The following is a 20,032-nucleotide window of genomic DNA, read 5'->3' on the forward strand; positions in this document are numbered from 1 at the left end:
TCAGACCTGCACCAGCTCTGTGTGGGCCACACGGAGGAGGAGACAGCTCCTCCCCTCTGCAGTGCCCTTGGGAATAGTCATCATGAGAGAGGCTTGGGTCTCCATCATGGTAGGGCATCCTGGTCCCCACAGCTCAGTAACAGCAGCCTCCAGGGTCAGGACCTGAGGCTGACACTGAGGTGGGCACTTCACCGACTGCCAGTGCTGTCTGCCAGGCCCAGCCTGTCCCTCGCCAGCGGTGTGGCCCACAAGACCCTGGGTAGTACCTGGCTCCCTTGCTTATCTGGGAAGTGGAGCTGATATCTGCCTGCCGGCCTCCCGGGGGTGGTGTGAGGCCAAATGTGCTAGAGAGTGGAGATGAATACGACAGGCAGTGCCTTGTGGCCCACAGCACTGTACCTGGAGGCCTGCAGACCAGAGGTCTTTGTAGAAGGGAGGAGCTCAGGCCCTGATGCCACCAGGTGTTCTGTGGCTGCACAATCTCCATGACCCAGACTAGAGAGAATCCTTAGCTATCGCCTACCCAAAGCACAAGTTCCAGTGTTCCCCTCCCTTGCCTCGCCCTTTTCCGTGAAACAATTTCCAGCGTTCCCCCTCCTCGCCTCACCCTTTTCTGTGTCACATGTGCATGGCGATGGACACCTGAGTAGTCGCCCCTGGGACAACTGGAGCTGCGGCTCTGCAGTGGGGTCTGGGAGCTCCCGGCCAGGGGCAGCTCCCGCACACTTGGTAGAGACAGGGTCCTGGCCCCCACACCGACTGAGTGAGAGTCTGCATTCGGCATTTCCTTTCTGAGTGGTGCTTGGTGTTTTTTTGTGCCATCCCACAACCCCATCGCTCCCACCAGCTGATGCTCCCTGGCTGGCCGCTCCCCAGGAGCTGAGAAGCCTGAAGAGGGCCAGGCACGGAGGAGCAGGAACGAGGACAGTCAAATGTGCCAAGCTTGTCTTTGGTTGTAACTGGTAATGTCCCATGTCTGTTATTCTAGTTCCCCACTATCTTGCGAGGATTGGCAGTAAAGTCCTAGTGATGGACAACGCGGCAGTGGGGAAAGTGACAGCCGTGGCTAGATCATCAGATGTGTCTGTAGAATCCAGTGTGTCCCTGTGAACATCCGCCAGCAGTAACCATTCACATTATTTCAAAAACCTGCATTATTAGGTTGAAAATGGGTAAATCGGGGAAAAAGCCAGCACTTATCCAGCTATTCCTCTGTGAACTAACCCATGCATAACAAATAGATTTTTTAAATGGAAGAATTCCAGCTAGGACCCGAGCAGCTGGGCTCTTCACACTGACCGTCCATGCTGTGAACGTAAAAAACAAAAACAAAAAAACAAACCCAAACAGCGCCCGGGAATGGTGGCTCACGCCTGTAATCCCAGCACTTTGGGAGTCCGAGGCGGGCAGATCACCTGAGCTCGGGAGTTCAAGACCAGCCAGACCAACATGGAGAAACCCCGTCTCTACTAAAAATACAAAATTATCCTGGCGTGGTGGCGCATGCCTGTAGTCCCAGCTACTCGGGAGGCTGAGGCAGGAGAGTCGCTTGAACCTGGGAGGCGGAGGTTGCGTTGAGCCGACTTCGCGCCATTGCACTCCAGCCCGGGCAACAAGAGGGAAACTCCGCCTCAAAAAAAAAAAAAACCCAAACAGAATCGGCGGCTCACTTGCCCCCAGACTAACCCAGATCAAGCCCCTGGGTGGAACTGCAGTTTCCAGGATAGAACATCCCGGGGTCAGTAAAACCCGGAGGGGTCGCTCCGTGGGAGCCGGAGCCGCGAGGAGACAGTCATGGAAGCGGAGGGGTAGTCCTGACCCCGCGTGGGTCCTGACGCCGAGATTAAGACGAGTGGCCATTTAGGAGGATGTGGACCCTGGATGCTCGTGGTGAGTTAAGGATGAGACGGAGGTAAGGTAAGAAGCGCCGGACTGAGCCGCCCCGAGGCAAGACTGCTCTGCGGATGGCGGAAAGGGTGCGCCGCCTGTGGAGGCGTCCGATGGGGGCGGGGCTGGGGACCCCGGGAGTCACCAGCATCCCTCAGCCTCGAGCACGAGCCCTCAGCCACCACCGGAAGGAAGACAGGGTTCCCGAACTCTATTCGGAGGCTCTGCGCAGGCGCGGGCCCGCCCACCGGCGCACTCACTGGATAGGGCTGAGACGGGGGCGGGTCTTGGCTCCGCCCCGAAGGCTGCGCAGGCGCGGTCCCGACGAGCAACGCGTTTGTAGACGGGTGGGTGCGCACGCTCTGTCCCTGCGTGACCTTCCGACCCCGCTGTCCTCACCGCAATGGCGGCTGTGAGGGCCCTGGTGGCCTCGAGGCTCGCTGCGGCATCTCCATTCACGTCCCTGTCCCCCGGCGGTCGGACGCCTTCCCAGCGCGCAGCCCTTCACCTCTCCGTGCCGCGCCCCGCGGCCAGGGTCGCGCTGGTGAGTGGACGGAGGGGGTGAGGTCAGCTCCCGCCTCCAGAGATCAGCCTTCGCTGTTCTCTGCCCAAGGTCGGCCCCTCTTCCTAGGTCCGCTCCCGCCGCCCCACGTCGGCTCCTTCACCCCGAGTCAGCTCCTGCGGCCCAGGTCGGCCCCATTTTCCCGGGTCAGCTCCCGCGGCCCAGGTCGGCCCCTTTCCCCCCAGTCAACTCCCGCCGCCCAGGTCGGCCCCTTTCCCCCGGGTCAGCTCCCGCAACTCTCGCAGGTGCTGTCTGGATGCGGAGTCTACGATGGGACCGAGATCCACGAGGCTTCGGCGTAAGTCCTCAGGGGCAGCTGGTCCTCCACCCCGGGGGCCTCGAGAAGGCCTCTCCACCAGTGAAGTTTACTCTTTTTTGAACAGCTTAGAGAAAGCATGTATTTTATTTTATTTTTACTTTTTGTCTTTTGAGACAGCGCCCAGTCTGGAGTGCAATGGCGCGATCTTGGCTCACTGCGGCCTCCGCCTCCTGGGTTCAAGCGATTCTCCTGCCTCAGCCTTCCGAGTAGCTGGGACTACAAGCATGCACCACCACACCCAACTAATTTGTGTATTTTTAGTAGATACGGAGTTTCACCATGTTGGCCAGGCTGGTCTCAAACTCCTGACCTCAAGTGATCCTCCCGCTTTGGCCTCCCAAAGTGCTGGGATTACAGGCATGAGCCACTGCACCCGGCCGAGAGAGCTTGTATTTTAAATACCCTATTCTTGGCTAAAAAAAAGCAAAAACGACTCGCAAAACCCAGGGAGACGCTAAGGAAGAACAGTTTTTAAGTGTCGCTTATACTGTCATCTAGAGCCTAGAAATGACTTAGCATTTCACTTGAGTGTTTTTCAGGACACACACATTTTGACAACACTGAGATCACACTCACCCGTGTTTTGCAAATGTTTCTGACGCATGGGAAGTAATTCCCATTCATTCAGTTCTCAACATCATTTTAACAGTTGCGTGGTATTTCTGGGTCCTAGACAGGTTACTGTTTACGTAACTGGTCAGCTGTTGCTGAGTGCTTGGTGGCCTGATTTCCTGTGTTACTGGAAATGACTGCAGGCCGAACCAGTAGGGCAGGAGGCCACCACACGTGCCAGGTACCTGTAGTTCCCATGTGGTTCAGGGTGAACTGGAGAGGGGAGAGCTAGGTGGTGGCGAAAAGGGTGTCAGGCCATGGAGAGTGGCCTGAGGCTGGTGGCTTTGTGGGTGGCCCACCTTGGCCGGTTGGAGTTGGCACTAGACAGAGTGAGCTGGGGGAAAGGGCCAGGATGTGTTTCCTGATTTGGCCTTGGTGGGATAGAAAATAGCCCCAGAATAGCTTGAGCCCTCCCAGGCAGAACGGCAGGGTCTTGTGTCTGGGGTGTCTGGGTGGATTTCTTATGGGTAGCGGAACCCAAGTGCCAGGGCCAGGTGCTGACCTCTCCCTCTGGCAAGTCACTGCACTTCATGCCTCGGTTTCCTCCTCCACGTAAGGGGCAGTGAGGGCTTAGTGTGTGGGTGGGCTTAGCCACCTGTCTCCTGTTGGCACTGGGAGTTGCGGATGCCAGCGTGAGCCCTCATAATGTCAGCTGTTGTCCCCAGGAGGAGCTTCTGTTGCCCTTGCCCTTGGGGAGATGGAGCTGCCTGGCCTGTGGTGTTGTCCTGGGGTCTCTTGTGTCTCTCCCACCATCTGTGATGAAAGTTGAGGGAGACTAGAAATTGAACTAAGTAGTGACCGAAAGCCCCGTCACACCGTCTGTGCACGTGGCACTCTGAGCACACTGCTGCTTCTCACTCTTGGTGCTTGCAGCAAGCAACTGGAGGAGGGCAGCCAGGCCCTGGGTGTAGGCAGAGCACTCAGCAGCCGGGGACCCGCACGCCTCCAGGCTGTGCCCTCAGTGGAGTCACCCAGCCCCCATACCCCAGTTTGCAAAGGGAGCTGTTGGGACCAGCTGATCTCCATAGCCCACTTCTGAGGGTTTGTCATAGTCGTAACCCACCAACCGACAGTGAATTGGAATGGGGGTGTGGGGGACATTTGGCTTGGATGGAACCAACCGTAACTTTTTGCAGAGCAAGTAAGATATTAATATACATTAGGAATTTGCTCCTGGTACTTACCTAAAATCCTGTTTTTAAAAATGTGTTAACACAAATCTGAGTGGGGCACGTTTTGAAGAGTTGTCTCTGGTTTTCCCCCGTGCAGGATCCTGGTGCACCTGAGCCGTGGAGGGGCTGAAGTCCAGATCTTTGCTCCTGACGTCCCTCAGATGCACGTGATTGACCACACCAAGGGGCAGCCGTCCGAAGGCGAGAGCAGGTGTGGGGGTGGGATTGGAACTTGCTTCTTGTCCACCTCCCACGGTGCAGCCTTTTTTTGCTGGCTTAGCTTAAACCAAGTCTTGTGTGCAAATGAACGTCCTTCTGAGCAGCTGTGCTCGGGCTGTTCTGGAAGTAATGCTGCCAAGGCTCAGGAGTGCCTTCCTTCCAGTACTCACAGAAGGACTGAAAATGGCGACCGGATGGCTTCCCACTGAGTCAGGCTGCTCATACCTTGGTCTTAAGCAAAGGTGGTGGTTCTCAGTTTGGTCGCCCACCTTCTTCCCCTGTCTGGGGTCCAGATCTGTTTTGCTGGTTCCCAGCAGCATGTCTGTTACTGCGGTGTGTGTGGTTCTGGCCTGTGTGGCCTGAGATCCCCTTCCCTTGCCCGTCCTGCCCGACAGCCCTGTGCAGGCCATTCCAAGGTGCCTTCCAGCTGGCCTTGGACCACGAGAGGTCTGAGCTGGAGATTCGAGGAAGAAGCCATAGCTGCCTCCTGGGGCTGTGCTTCTCACCAGTGGGGACCCCTGTAATTTCTTTTCCTGCCTGGGACCCTGGCTTCTGCACCTGGACTTGCACCTTCGGCCCCCACACCTGGGGGCTAGCAGCTTCCTGTGGTGGCTGGCCTTCGGGTTGCTTCACTGGTCCCGAGTCCTGGCTTCTTACCTTCCCCCCTGAGTCCCACCGTCCTGATGAGTGCACAGAATTCTGTCTGCTTTAGACACTCGGAGAGACTTCCATTTCCCATGGGCCTTGACTGCAGAAGATTCAGAGTGATTTGGCGCAGGTTCTGAAGTGCTGATCTGAAGAGCCCAGCATAGATTTAGCGTTGCTAGAACCATGTTGCCTTTCCAGGTAGTGACCAAACATGCTGACCTGGAAGTAAGTCCCCGTGTGGCTGACAGCCACGTGTGTGGAGCGTGTTGCCTGTGGGCTGCGCCCCTGCCCCGCTCCACAGTCCTTCACCTGCATGCTGAGGCTTTTTGCCCTGTGCTCTTTCCCAGGAATGTTTTGACCGAGTCTGCGAGGATCGCCCGTGGCAAAATCACAGACCTGGCCAACCTCAGTGCAGCCAACCATGATGCCGCCATCTTTCCAGGAGGCTTTGGAGCAGCTAAAAACCTGTGCGTATTTGAGCTCCAAGGTCTTCTGCTTTCCATATGGAGCAGATGGGAAGGGGGTGCACCTGCCTGCTGTCCAATGTGGTCAGTGGAGCGGCGATAGGAGGGGGTGGTGATAGGAGCAGCCTCTGGGTTTAGGGTCTGGGCAGGGCACGTGCCTGCCCTCTGACTTGGGAGCTGTTCTTAGGATTGGGTCTTAGGTAGCGTTTTAGCGAGACATGCTTTTGTTTCTGCTTCGCTGCTGCCTCTTCTCTCATCATTCCTGGTACCCAGCAGCTGTCAGAGTGGGTTTGGGGCTCCCTCTTATCTCATCACTGTGCTGTAGGTCTCGTCACGTTGAAATCAGTCTCTGAGTACTTACTCCTTGCAGGTACCAGTTTTTTTTCTCTCTCTCTCTCTTTTTTTTTTTTTTTCTGTAGAGATGAGGTCTTGGTCTGTGGCCCAGGCGGGGATGCCGTGGCACGGTCCTAGTTCCCTGCAGCCGTGACCTCCTGGGCTCAAGCCATCCTCCAGCCTCATCCTCCTGAGTAGCCGAGACTATAGGCGCGTGCCACCATGCCCATGGTTTTGTTTTGTTTTGTTTTTGCCACGTATGTAGCCCAAATTGGTCTGGAACTTCTGGGCTCAAGTAACCCTCCTGCCTCCCAAAGTGCTGGGATTCCAGGCCTGAGCCACCGCGCCTGGCCCCAATTCTCTTATGGAACCTTGCAGGATCAGAAATGGGTTTCCTTCTTGGTAGTTTGGGCGGCGGTCCTGACAGGAAGAAGGGAGGCCGCCTTGGCGTGGCTGTTTTGGTAGCTGGACCGTGAACCATGGAGGCCTGGCCGGCTCCCACACGGTGGCGTCCTTGAGTTCCAGATCCTCTTTCTGTTCTCTGTGTCTCCTCTCTCTCTTTGCACATTCATGGAGGTTCTCTGGGCACCGCCCCCATGGCCCTGCCTGAGAGGTGGAGGTGGTGCCAGGCTGACCCTCCAGGGACAGCTCTGCCACCTGCAGGAGCACTGGCCACAGTGCATCGGAGCGTGCAGTGGCTTCTGTGCCATGGTGTGGGTGGCAGCCCCAGTAGGGCCGGCCCCGGTCGGCAGCTCCTGTTTCAAGGGCAGGCTGGAGGCTGGCTGGCCGCTTGCCCCACCCTGGGCAGCCTGCACCCGGAGTCGAGGGGCAGGCAGTCTCCATCCGAAAAACGCGCCCTTCCTTATCCTGAAACCTCAGAGGCCTCCTTCCTCAGATGCCAGCTGTTTTCTCAGTGCCCTTGGCCGTGCTCTCACCCCTCTCTCACCGGAAGCCCCACCCCAGCCTGTCGTCCCCCGTCTCCTGAAAGCCAGCAAGCCTCGTCGGTGCCGCCCACACCCCTGACCTCACGCAGCCCCATGTCAGGCTCGATCTTTTGTCCAGTTGTCCCTGTGTCGCTGCCGTCTCCACGAGGCTCTGACCACTGACACCGTGTGTGGCGGGGTGCAGGGGCAGCTGGAGGGTGTGCTGGGGGCTCCGTGCCCTGGCATGGCTCCCCCACATTTTGCCAACCCAGAGGCACAGGCGAGAGGTGTGTGGTGGTTCTCAGGGTCAGTGGGTCTTGGCCTTGGCTTTCAAGGTGTTGATGGGCCCTGGGACTGATGTGCCCGTGTGTCTGAGCCCACGTCCCCTGGGCGAAGCTCCCATTTTCACTGACCTGTCCAGAGCGTTCTGGGTGAGCCTGCCCTGCGTGTTCATGGTGCGGCGCGCTCTAATGAGCTGCAGCGGTGGCCACTCTGCACCCTCTGAGACGGTCACCCATGGGGACGGCGAACACCCACTGCCTCCAGAAGATTCCCAGCACTCTGCCAGCAAAGCCATGTGGAAAATGCTGGGGCAGAGGACTGGGGTGCGTGAGGGTGGCGTAGAGCCCAGGGGTGGGTTCGTGGGAAGGTGTGTCCACTTGTAGATTTGGTGGCATTGCCAAATCACACGCCCCATGGGCAGTGTGGAGAGACCTCCCCTGCCCCGCGTGCCCTCCACAGCTCCTGCTCCTCGGCCTGAGGTGTGGATGCTGGTGTCGCAGGTAAACTGGCGTTTCTTTCACGGTCATCGAAGCAAGAGTGCTTGGTATGCCTGGAGGCCGACTGCGTTTCTTTTATTGGGAACTCCTGGAGTTTCCTGCTGCCCCTTTGTTTTAAGGAAAAACTCTCACACCGTGTTTCTCCTCCTCCCACCACAACAGTCGTCCACACAGAAGGTGGGTGTGAAGGGTCTTCCCCATGCACCACGCAGGGGTCGCTGCTGCCTTCTAATTCAGTTCCGACAGTATGGACCTGGGGTAGCGTCCGATCGCACGGGTTGAGGGCTCCGTCCCCAAAACTGCCCTCTGACACATACCGGTAAACTGTCTGAGTCTCTGGAATTGACCAATTGGCTTCAAGTTGGGGTTCCCACAACCCCGTTTGCTGGCGTGGCTCACAGTGCTCAGGGAAACATGACGTCAGCATTCTCCCCCAGGATGTGGGGGACCCTCTCAGGAGAGGGTCCTGAGACCCACAGTCAGAAAGGCGGGGAACATTAGAGTCCTGCTTTGGGGCAGGTAAAAGGCAGGTGGGAGGTCAGAGGCTGCCCGAGGCCCGACACAGCCAACGTCGTAACAGAAAGCTAACAAGCACCACGGGAGTTTGGAGCCAGAAACCAGTGTCTGAGTCTCAGCACCGCAGCCCGGGTTCTGCCAGCTGCTCCGGAAGGTTCCAGGGCGTGGGCCCTCTCGCCCTGGTGGCCTCCTGCTGCACCACTTCCTGATCCTCCTGCTTTCTATGTTTCTTTCTGTTTAAAAAACAGGAAAATATGTTCACATCAAACGCGCATATGTGCAGTCATGCCCATGTCCCTTGCTGCAGCTGACTGAGGGTCTGGAGCTGTGCCTAGGAAGCCCCCCAGGAATAGACCCTGGTTGTGAGGCTGTCTGAGGAGGCCTTTTGTCTCCCGGTAGGAGCACGTTTGCCGTGGACGGGAAAGATTGCAAGGTGAATAAAGAAGTGGAGCGTGTCCTGAAGGAGTTCCACCAGGCCGGGAAGCCCATCGGGTGTGTACAGCCGTGCAGGCCTCGGGGAGTGAGGGAGGAGGGTGCGTGGGCCCGCGGCCTCTGTTCTCAGCCAGGAGCTGCCGCTGATCCTGAAAACTCACAGCTGGTTTTCTTGTTTTAACTGAGGGGATTTCACACGACGTCACTGGTGACTTAACAGGAAGGAGAGGCACACTCCACTTCCCTAGAGGAGGCCTGGAATTCTCTTGGCTCCCAGAGGTGTCCCTAGGCAGTCCCTCAGGACCCCTATCCTTTACCAGACCCCTTCTCCCAAGCCCCTTAGCCACAGTACCCCCAACCCCGCTGACTTCTGGCCAGTCACTGCAGCACGTGCTCCGCCCCTGACGCCATCCACTCCCAGCGGCCTCCCTCCTGGGGAGCCACAGCCGACCACGCCCCTTTGTCCCTGCTCAGACAAAGCCTGGGTCCTGAGGTTGGCGGCATGAGTAGGGCGCCCACTCCCTCATCCACATAAGCGCCTTGGCTTACGTGGCGGGTCGCGGCCCCGCAGGGAGTGTGTGCTCTTGACCGTCTGCTGCCGGGAAGTCACTCTCGGATGTGTGAGGGTGACCCAGCAAGGCCGGGTTCCGCCTCGGCAGGTGTGATGCTTCCACCAGCCTCCCGGCACCTGCTGCTTGGTGGTCCTGGAACGCGGCGCTGTGCTGTCCAGGTGTCAGCTGCGTCTGGTGCTGGCAGGGCGAGAGCCGCACTTGCGTGGATGAACATCGGTGAGGCGCACTCACAATGGCCGCTCACCACCGGGTTCTGACAGCCGAACAAGGATGAGGCTCTATCGGAATCCTCTGTCTCCCCACCCACAGTCACTCACTTAAGGCCCTGCCTGGTCACCGTCCAGGGAGGCCCCTAAAGTGGAGCCTCAGAAAGAGCCCCCGACGGAGGCCCCTGCTGCAGCCGCGTCACAGCCGGGGTGAAGGTTTCGCCCATGGTCTCCACCTCGGGATCCCGTCCTTGTCAGAGAAATGTTCCTGGGATGAGCGCCCAGAGGGAGGAGCCCATGGCCCTTTCTTCTGTGACTGATTCAAAATCTCAGTGAAACAAGAGAGCCCCTGGCAGGTGAACCACTGCCTCTGAGCATGCCTCCCCTGAAAACAGTGTGGGGCGCAAGCCCATCTCCTCCCCAGTCCAGCCATGAGGCTCCCCTGGAAACAGCACAGGGCGCAAGCCTGTCTCCTCCCCGGTCCAGCCATGAGGCTCCTCTGAAAACTGCGGGGCGCAAGCCCGTCTGCTCCCCGGTCCAGCCATGGGGCTTCCGTGCACAGTGACCCACAGGCTCTTTTCCTGAGGAAACCTAAATCCTTTCCCACTGGCCCCACCCACCCCTCAGCCTGGTGTCAGAGGCCTGCGTGGCCAGCCAGGGGCTGTTAGGCGGCCCGGCCGCTCACTGCTGGGACCCCTTCCTTGAATGCAGTAGTCGAGGTGGGCGCTGGGCTGTGCCAGGAGCCACTGTGGCATCTGTAGCTGGCAGTTGATGGCTGGGCGGCTGCACGCAGCATCGGAAGCTGCTGAGAACCTGCTTCCTGGACTTTCTGCCTGCTCAGAGGGTGGCAGGGGGATTTCATCTCATAGGCAGCCAGAAGTTGCTTCAGGACATGCAGTTTTTGGGGGCGGGTTTGTTTTGAGAGTACCGCTCTGTTGCCCAGGCTGGAGTGATCTTGGCTCACTGCAACCTCCGCCTCCCGGGGTCAAGCAATTCTCCTGCCTCAGCCTCCCAAGTAGCTGGGATTACAGGTGCCTGCCACCAGGCCGAACTTTTGTAATTTTAATAGAGACAAGTTTTCACCATGTTAGGCTGGTCTCGAACTCCCGACCTCAGGTGATCTGCCTGCCTCAGCTGCCCAAAGTGCTGGGATTACAGGCATGAGCCACTGCACCTGGCTGTGAAATGTGTTTTTAACAGTGTTTCGTTACAGCTCACGGTAGCAGTTTCCACCTGGGCCTGTCGGGAGTGGGTAGGACTGTAGACAGCGGGAGGAGGGATGAAGGAAGACGGGCCAAGGTGCGGGGTGTTGAGGGCAGGGTGGGGCCTGACAGCTGTGGGCTACACCACAGGTTGCCAGGGGATGGGGCTGCTGTTTAATGAGGCCGTGCCCCTTCCACTGTTGCCCCTGGGTGGCCATGAGGTGCTGGACAACGCAGGTCACTGAAGGCCCTGCTGTGGGCACAGTGCCTGGCACACAGAGGGGCCTCTGTTGGCTTGGCGGGGAGGGGTTCCTGATGAAGCAGAAGCAGGTCCCAGGGGTGGGTGTGGCAGGACCCTCAGTTTCAGGGCTGCTGCGGCCTGTGCGTCAGGGTCAGGGGCGTGTGCCCACCGGCCTGCACTTGCTGAGAGTTGTGCTGCAGGTCGGAGGCTGGCGAGGCTGCTCTTGGCCCGTTGTGCCTCCTGTAGAAGGGGGGCTGGTGTGAATGAGAAGTGCAGCTGTGTTATCTGTTGCTGGGTCACAGACTACCCCACAACTCAGGGCTGGGGCAGCCGCACATCATTACCCTCTCTGTGAGTGGACTTTGGCAGCCCGGGACTCTCACCAGTCTGGGGTGTCCTGGGGCTTGGGGCTTAGCCCATGGCTGTTGGGGGTTCCCCTCAGGGGTCCTTGGCCTGGTGCTTGAGTGCCTGCAGGGCGTGCTTGGTGGGGAGTGGGGCTGAGGACACCTCACTCAGCCTTGAGTCACCTGGTGCCACCTCCATCACATCCCATGGGCCACAGCCTTCTGGCAGCACAGGCTCACAGGGGGCAGGGTTGGCAGGGCTCCCGTGGCAGGGCAGCCTGGGGTCATGGCGAGGGTAATTCCTGTTCTGCAGGCCATGCAGCCTGCCTGACCCGTGTTCTTTTCGCCTTTCAGCTTGTGTTGCATTGCACCTGTCCTCGCGGCCAAGGTGCTCAGAGGCATCGAGGTGACTGTGGGCCACGAGCAGGAGGAAGGTGGCAAGTGGCCTTACGCCGGGACCGCGGAGGCCATCAAGGCCCTGGGTGCCAAGCACTGCGTGAAGGAAGTGGTCATATCCTTCCTGGTAGCCAGGCCCGGCCCGCCGTCGTGCTTGTCCCTGAGACGTGCATAGGGACGCCCCTCCCTCCGGGCTGCCTTGGTGGGTGGCCTCTTCACCGGGAGCTGCACCTGCTGCTCTCCCTGTGGGGCCTCCCCCAGTGGGCACCGCGGCCATGTGTCTAAGGGCATAGAGCAGATGGCTGACAGCCCAGCTGGTGTGAGGTGGGTCACAGACACGTCAGAAGCGCAGCTCTGGTGCGTGGTTGGCAGATCTGGCAGATCCAGGTCCCTTGCCTGACTGTTGATTCTGCTCAGCAACCCCCAGGCAGCCACACTCCGTGCCCAGCCAGGGGAGGGTGAGGAAAGAGTGTGTGCGAGGTGTGGAGGGAGAGCAGCCGGGCATGCAGGAGGCAGGGGCTTCCTGAGATGCTGGGGGAAAGCGGCCGGGTGTGCAGGAGAAGGGGCTTCCTGGCTTTATTTGGGCGGAAGTTCTCAGGCCAGTTTGGGTGGCCAGGTGATTCAGCCAGCCTCGCGGCCCCCAGCCCCTCCTGTTGAAGTGTGTACCCTGAGTTCTGAGATGATGGACCAAGAACGCCAGCGGGGCTGTTGCCCAGGGAGATTTGGAGGGAGGCTCCTGGAAGGCCCTGCCTGGATCTGGGAGAATGTCCATGTGAGCCTAATTGAGAGAACAGAACACTCCGGGGTGCCGGAAGGCACTGGAATGAGTAGAGCATGGACCCGGTCCCCTGCAGGTGTTGTTCTGAAGGGTGCAGTTCCTCTCAATGGGGCAGCTTTTTTCTCACAGGCAGCTTCGGACGTCAGGCCCCGTCTCCCTCCCTGCGGCTTTCCTGCTGGGCAGGCCTCTGACTGCTTGCAGGAAGATAGGGGCACATGTCTTGGGTGGTGTGGAGGCCTGGCCGGTGGTCACATGCGTGGTGTTGGGGAGGCTCAGGTCTGTGGCTGGCCGGCCCCAGTTGTGCCACCTGCTGCCCTGTTGCCTGTTGCCCTGCCCCATGAGGACCGGCTCCTTCACGGCCAGTTCTTCTTCTGAAAAGCGGAGGCGCTGCCACTGCCTCGCGTGGTGGTTGTGAGCACCCCAGGCATGTGTGCGCCCCCATGGCGGGGCAGCTCGTGGCCATGTGTGGGTGTTGGGCCTGTGTGATGCTGGCATGAAAGGTGTCCCGTTCCCTGGAATTTCCCGCTGCTTTCTTCCTCTAGAATGCATGTGAATTGGGAACAGTTTCCTTCTTATGTTGTTCAGCAGCATAAATCATACAGAAAGCGGGGTCCTGCCGGCACAGACTGCACCAGGAGCGAGTTCTCCTCTTCCAAGTTATCTGAGAACAAAGTTAGGACACGCGGTGAGGGTGGGGGAGGGGCCGGGGCTCCACACCTGAAAGTCCCTCAGGTCCGTGCTGGGTGGCTTTTTCCGTAACTCTGCACACGAAGCTCACGTGGACCAGAAAAACAAGGTGGTCACGACCCCAGCCTTCATGTGCGAGACGGCACTCCACTACATCCATGATGGGATCGGAGCCATGGTGAGGAAGGTGCTGGAACTCACTGGAAAGTGACGCGCATGGACAGGGCCCAGCTAGGCACCAGGACTTGGCCTCACCCTCTGGCTGAGGAGCTGTCGGCTGCTTTCCATCCAGCTGGGAGTCTGGCAGGCCCTTTTTTTTTTTTTTTTTTTTTTTTTGCTGAAACCTGCAGGTGTTCTCTCTCTAAGGAGGGTGTGCTGCAGTGCATGGGGGATGTTTCTTCCTGGGCATGGCTGGGCTGCTCTCACATACAGAGGCCGGGGGGCCAATTCGTTCTCTGCCACAGGGACTTGCCTCACTGTGTCCCAAAAACAAATCGCAGCCAGCTTTTCCAGAAATAGAAAATTCTGCCGTCTGAGGTTTTATACTTCAGGTTAGTTAATTTTTGGAAGGAAGAACATTTTTAGGTTTGCAAGCCTCCTGATCAGGAAACCAGAAATACCACATTTATGGACCATGAAAGGTTGGTTCTTGACTCTGAAGGGACTTTTGAGTTAATCAGCGTAAGGGGGTTTCTAAAGCAGGCAATCCCTGTAGCCGCAGAGAATAAACGCCTTCCCAAAATGGCAACTCCCCACAGCCACATTTCAGACCTGCTGAGACTGCTGAGTGAGGAATGGCAGTGAGGTTTCTTCAATTAGTCTCAGTTCTCTTAATTTTCAGGAAGAAAGGGAAATTGCAGCTCCTCAGCCCCCAGGATTGACCTCTGGGGAGTGATGGTAGCGTTGGTGCCAGGCCGTGGGTTCAGGTGTGGCAGAAGCTTGCAGATGCGTCCGAAGGGAAATAAAGTGTGTTGGCGTTCGACTTTGGGCTGCGTTCATCTGTGTGTTCAGGGTTGTTTGGGGAAGAAAGCATTTGGGGTGGGAGTCAGTGTCTGCACACTTCACTCAGTGTCACATATCTGTTGCTTTTTGGGTCTGTCTCTGCCTGAGCAGCCAGGGCCAGGCCAGCCTGAGAGGCCCCACGCTGGGTGGGTGGCAGGAGCTGCCCAGTGTTGGGTGGCGGTGTGGGAAACGCCCGCTCTGGCTGCTGGCGTGGCTGTTCCTCATGGTCTGGTTTGCACCTCCCTGTGTGTCAGGTGCTGGGCCCGGAATGGGGGTGCAGGCCCTGGTCCCACAAGACTCGAACCCTCAATTGCACTGGTACCCACCACACCCCCTCGGCCCTCCCCACCCGCTGCGTGGAATCAGCGGATTCATTCTACCGCCTTGAGAGGGCGTGGGGGGCCCATGGATAAGGCAGGAAGGCCCCGGTGCACCCCGCATCGGGTCTCAGCCTGACACACTTCTGGTTCTTCCTCCGTGGGAGCTGGGTTCTCCAGTGGCCTTCCTCCCACTGAGGCCGGGCCTCAGGAAGGCCTCACGGGCGCCCACGCCCGCTGCACACGCCCACAGCACTGGCCTTGGGGCCAGGATTACCCTGTCCCAGGCAGCGGAGGAGCCTCCCACGTCCAGGGTAAGGTGGGGCTCCTCCCCTTTCTCATAGGCTGGTAGGGACACATTTTGCATGGCTGGAGGGGGGGGTACCCGTATACCACGCATGTTTATTCACATGTGTGTGAGTGTATGGAAAAGTGCACAAGTGACAAGCATTCACTTCGGGGTTTCCACAAAGCAAATACACAAAACCATCGCTCGGGCCTGGAACGGTGGCACTGTCCCCAGAGCCTCTCAGCCTCCTGCAGGCACTGGCTGTGTGCTTGTTTGCGCGCTCTCTCTGGCTGAGGTGATCCAGTGTGGCGCCCCACACGCAGGTGCTTCTGCTGGGCCAGGCCTGTCCTCATCTGCATCTGCCCTTAGCCCAGGTGGCCCTGTGGGTCCTCAGTGTCCCCACTTGCAGATGAGGCTTTGCTCCCCCCAGGGCCCTGCAGCTTGTAGGGCTTGGCTAGGACTCAGCTCCGGGCAGCGCAGCACCAGAACCCCAGCCCTAGAAATAGATCTTGGGACGTTGGGAAGCCCTGAGAGGGGCCGTGACAGAACCAGAGAGCTCGGTCCTGGGTTCACTGGAGGAGAGTTTGGTCCTGGGTTCACTGGACAGTGACTCCGTGGCTGCTGCGTGCCAGGTGCCTTCAGGTACCAAGGGCACTGTCATGAGCATGCCCTCGTCCTGGAGTTCAGGTGGGGGCAGCCAGTACGTGGCCCGGTGAGCCATGGAGTCCGCCTGGCAGTGGTGGGGGTGTGGACATGCTGGGAAGGAGGATGGCAGTGCCAGGCATGCATAAAGTGATCAAGGAAGGGGACAAGGGGTCCAGTGGGAACAGGAGCTAACCAGGGGTTCAAGGTCAGGGCGTGGGGAGGGAGGGGCGCTGGTGACATGCATAGTTCCCGGGACCAGCCCCTCCTGCCATCCCAGAGGCCTCTGCATCCCACGGGCTGTGCACCCTGGAACATGGTTGTGGCTTTAGGCGCTGCCACCAGGGGGCGTAGCAGAACTGTCTTTGGGGCTGACCACGGGCAGGCGGCCCCTCACCAAGCTGCTTCCTGTTGGTGCCATCAGAGTCTGGGCTATCCTCTCCTGAAGCCCTCTCTGGTCTCCACATGCCCCACCCCTTTGCCCTGTCCCTCTTGTTTCCTTCCAGGGTACCTCCTCACCTCCTGTCCAGGTTACCAGAGCTTCACCTGTGGACATGCCCCATTCCCCGATAATCCTTTCTTCATTCTCCATTTCTCCACCACTCCCAGCTCTCCCACCACTCCCAGCTGCTCCACACTCAGTCCCCTGCTCCACACTCAGCCCCCAGCTCCCCCACCATTCCCAGCTGCTCCACACTCAGCCCCCAGCACCCCCACCACTCCCAGCTGCTCCACACTCAACCCCCAGCTCCCCCACCACTCCCAGCTCCTCCACACTCAACCCCCAGCACCCCCACCACTCCCAGCTCCTCCACACTCAACCCCCAGCTCCCCCACCACTCCCAACTCCTCCACACTCAGCCCCTAGCTCCCCCACCACTCCCAGCTCCTCCACACTCAACCCCCAGCTCCCCCACCACTCCCAGCTCCTCCACACTCAACCCCCAGCACCCCCACCACTCCCAGCTCCTCCACACTCAACCCCCAGCTCCCCCACCACTCCCAACTCCTCCACACTCAGCCCCTAGCTCCCCCACCACTCCCAGCTCCTCCACACTCAACCCCCAGCTCCCCCACCACTCCCAGCTCCTCCACACTCCACCCCCAGCACCCCCACCACTCCCAGCTCCTCCACACTCAACCCCCAGCTCCCCCACCACTCCCAGCTGCTTCACACTCAGCCCCCAGCTCCCCCACCACTCCCAGCTGCTCCACACTCAACCCCCAGCACTCCCAGCTCCTCCACACTCAACCCCCAGCTCCCCCACCACTCCCAGCTGCTTCTCCATTCCCACCTGTTCTTCCTTCCTGGTGTTCTTCTCCCCAGACCTGATCTGACTGTCCCTCCCAGTCCCTCATTACCTGGGGATGGACGTCTTCCGCTCTGACCTCCAGGCTCTCTTGAAGGCTGCTCCTTCCCTTTCTCCCCCTGAGCTCCTCGCTGTCTCAGACCCCTGCCCAAGGAGGCCTGTAACTCCAGCCCTTCTCTGTGCACTACACTTGGAGTGGGGTACTGCCCACTCAGCATATCCAGACCGGGCCCCCCACGCGTACTTCTTCCTGTCTCTGTCTTGGGGGCCATCATGTGCCCAGCTCCCCATGAGAAACTGGTCCCAGCCGCCTGTTTCTCCCTGCCCCTCCCTCTGCCCAGCTATGGGTTTTGCCTCCAAGTATGTCCAAGCCACCCCCTCCCTCTCCTGTGCCTACTCCCCATGTCTGGTCCTGACACCTTCCATCCCTCCCTCCTGGGACGACCAGCCCCCCTCTTTGCCTCTCGGCTCTCAGCATCACTCTGCAGATAGGACTTCCCAGCACGCCCTGGCTGAGGAGGGGCCCCTGGGCCACTCGCCGCACAGATCTCGAGGTCTGTGAGTACACACGTATCACAGCTTTGTCATCTGTCTCCCCACTGCACTGGGAGTGTCAGGAGAGAGGATGGGGGCCTCATGGGTGCCCTCCACCTTCCCCGGCCAGGCCCGGGCCCTGAGGTGGTGGGCTCTGGGCATGAGCAGGCCAGTGCGTGCTGCGAGGCCCAAGGCTCACGGACCTGACACGCCCACCTTGGTGCCCGCCCGCTCCCAGGCCCCTCCCACCTACTGCTGGCCAGCGTCTTCCTCTAGGGCTCCCTCAACATCACCTTTTCTGTTTTGTTTTAAATAGACTTTATTTTCCAGTGCAGTCTTAGCTTCATGGCAAAATGGAGCAGAAGGTACAGAGAGTCCCACACACTCCCTGCCCCCACGCATGCACGGCCTCCCTCACCATCACCCCCGCACACCCCCGCCCACCAGAGCACACATTTATTATAGGCAACCAACCCACACGGATGCGTCATCACCCCGAGTCCACGGCATCCGTTAGAGCTCACTCTTGGTGTTAGCCATTCTGTAGATTCGGACAAATGTAGGACATGGATCCGCCATTTACAGAGAATGCAAAATGGTTTCATTGCCCTGAAAACCCTTGGCTCTGCCCATTCCTCCCCCACCCTCCACCCCCGTAACCACTGATGGTTTTTACTGTCCCCACAGTTTTGCCTTTTCCAGAATGTCATGTGGTTGGACTCATGCATTATGTGGCCTTTTCTGATTGACTCCTTTCGCCTGGTAATAGGCATTTATATTTCCTCTATGTGTTTTCAGGGCTTGACAGCTCATTTCTTTTTAGTGCCGAATGATATTCCATTGCTTGGCTCTACCACAGTTTATCCATTTACCCTCTCAAGAGCATCTTAGGCTTGTCCCAGTTTGGGGCATTTATGAATAAAGCTGCTATAAACACTGGTGTGGAGGTTTTGGTGTGGACATACATTTTCACCTCTTTTGGGTAAATCCCAAAGGGGATTTACCAGGGAGTGTGATTGCCGGATCATATGGTGAGAGTTTTGCAAGAAGCTGCCAAACTGTCTTCCCAAGTGGCTGCACCATTTAGTGTTCCCACCAGCAATGAATGGGCGTTCCTGTGGCTTCACGTCCTCACCAGCATTTGGTGGTGTTCGTGTTTTGGATTTTGGCCAGCTGATAGGTGTGTAGTGGTATATTGTTTTAATTTGCTATTTCCTACTGACATATGATGCTGAGCCCCTTTTCATGGCTTATTTACCATCTGCGTATTTTCTTTGGTGAGGTATCTGCTCAGAGTTTTTGCCTATTTTTAAATTGGTTGTCCCTTTTCTTTTTGTTGAGTTGTAAGAGTTGTTTGTAAATTTTGGCTCGTAATCCTTTCATGGATATCTCATTTCTAGTTATTTTCTCCAGGTTTGGGGCTTGTTCTTCTTATTCTCTTGACAGTGCCTTCACAGAGCAGTTTTTAATCTTAATGAAATCGAGTTTCTCACTGGTTTCTTCTTGGATTGTGGTCCGCCCCTGCCTTATTAAAAAAAGAAAGAAAGAAAGAAACAGGGTCTCACTGTGTTGCCCAGGCTGGTCCCAAACTCCTGGGCTCAACTGATCCTCTTGCCTCAACCTTCCAAAGTGCTGGGATGCCAGGTGGGAGCCACTGGGCTCAGTCTTGTGTTTTTAAAACTCATCACCAAACCCTCGGTCATCTAGATTTTCTCCTGTGTTATCTTCTAGGAGTTTGATAGTTTTGCATTTCACATTTAGGTCTGTGATCATTCTGAGTGAATTGCTATAGGGGTGGAACGCGTGTGTTGGGATTCATTTTGGGAATGTGAACGCCCCGTTGTTTGGCTCCATTTGGTGGAGGCTGTGCCCCATTGCATTGCTTTTGCTGCTTTGTCACAGACTAGTTGACTCTCCATGCAGATTTGTTTCTGGGCTCTCTCTCCGCTTTCATTGGTCTGTTTTGCCAACACCCTGTCGTGAGTACTGTAGCTTTATAGTAAGTCGGGAGCCTGCCAAGTCTTCAGAGTTGGAATCTGCCCCTATCAGATGTCCAAACCATGCCCCCAGGGCCCTGAGATCAGGTCCCCAGGAGGGCCTGGCTGGAGTACCCATAGCCCTGAGCGCCAGGAGAGCAGGGTCTGCCTGCTGTGGGAGGTCTGTCCTCACGAGGCCGGACATCCAGCCCTGGTTGTCCTGGTCCACCTGGTGTGACCCTGCCCTGTTCCTGCTTCTCCCAAGCACCCGTGACCCTGGGAAGCCTGTCACAAACACCTCCCTGGACAACCCATGCTACAGAGTGCACCACGCCATTCCCACCACAGCCTCAGGCAGCACTGGCACCCACAGCAGAGGCCGCCCTCACAATCTCACACTTCAGGAGCCCAGGTGGGACGCTAGCCAGGCTCCCTAGAGGTGGCTTTGCCGGCCCAGGCAGCCCCATCTCTCCGGGACCCCACTGCTCCCCGGGTCTAGCCCAGGCCCTGATTCAGCAGCAGCTCCATAAAGAAGTAAAACGAGAATATGCACGGGGCCCACACTTAGTGGACTCCTGTCACATGGTGTCCAGCATGGCTCGGGGGTGAGGACAGCAAAACCACCAAGAAATGACCCGAGAGGCCAACAGCAGCTCCCTGGGAAGGCCAC

General features: G+C 58.2%; 1 protein-coding gene across 2 annotated transcripts; it reads left to right on the top strand.

Annotated features, from left to right (window-relative positions):
* The first annotated feature begins 2,240 nt into the window (after positions 1-2,240).
* On the top strand, positions 2,241-14,274 carry GATD3 (glutamine amidotransferase class 1 domain containing 3). 2 transcript variants are annotated; one of them, XM_003823846.6, is made up of 7 exons: positions 2,241-2,431; positions 2,695-2,747; positions 4,650-4,763; positions 5,767-5,886; positions 8,834-8,926; positions 11,786-11,942; positions 13,375-14,274. In XM_003823846.6, the coding sequence occupies exons 1-7, from the start codon at positions 2,291-2,293 to the stop codon at positions 13,501-13,503; spliced, it is 807 nt and encodes a 268-aa protein (XP_003823894.4). In that variant the 5' UTR covers positions 2,241-2,290; the 3' UTR covers positions 13,504-14,274. The 2 variants fall into 2 exon arrangements, with proteins under 2 accessions (XP_003823894.4, XP_003823895.4); XM_003823847.6 differs by lacking the exon at positions 8,834-8,926.
* The last annotated feature ends 5,758 nt before the right edge of the window (positions 14,275-20,032 follow it).

The sequence above is a fragment of the Pan paniscus genome, chromosome 22 (genome assembly GCF_029289425.2).
Source record: "Pan paniscus chromosome 22, NHGRI_mPanPan1-v2.0_pri, whole genome shotgun sequence".
In the NCBI taxonomy this organism is placed as follows: Eukaryota; Metazoa; Chordata; class Mammalia; order Primates; family Hominidae; genus Pan; species Pan paniscus.

Bases quoted from the DNA above. Each gene is read 5' to 3' on its own strand.
- GATD3 (XM_003823846.6), top strand. From the start codon at position 2,291: ATGGCGGCTGTGAGGGCCCTGGTGGCCTCGAGGCTCGCTGCGGCATCT. The intron at 4,764-5,766 runs GTGTGGGGGTGG...GCTCTTTCCCAG, and splicing joins CCGTCCGAAGGCGAGAGCAG to GAATGTTTTGACCGAGTCTG. The intron at 5,887-8,833 runs GTGCGTATTTGA...GTCTCCCGGTAG, and splicing joins TTTGGAGCAGCTAAAAACCT to GAGCACGTTTGCCGTGGACG.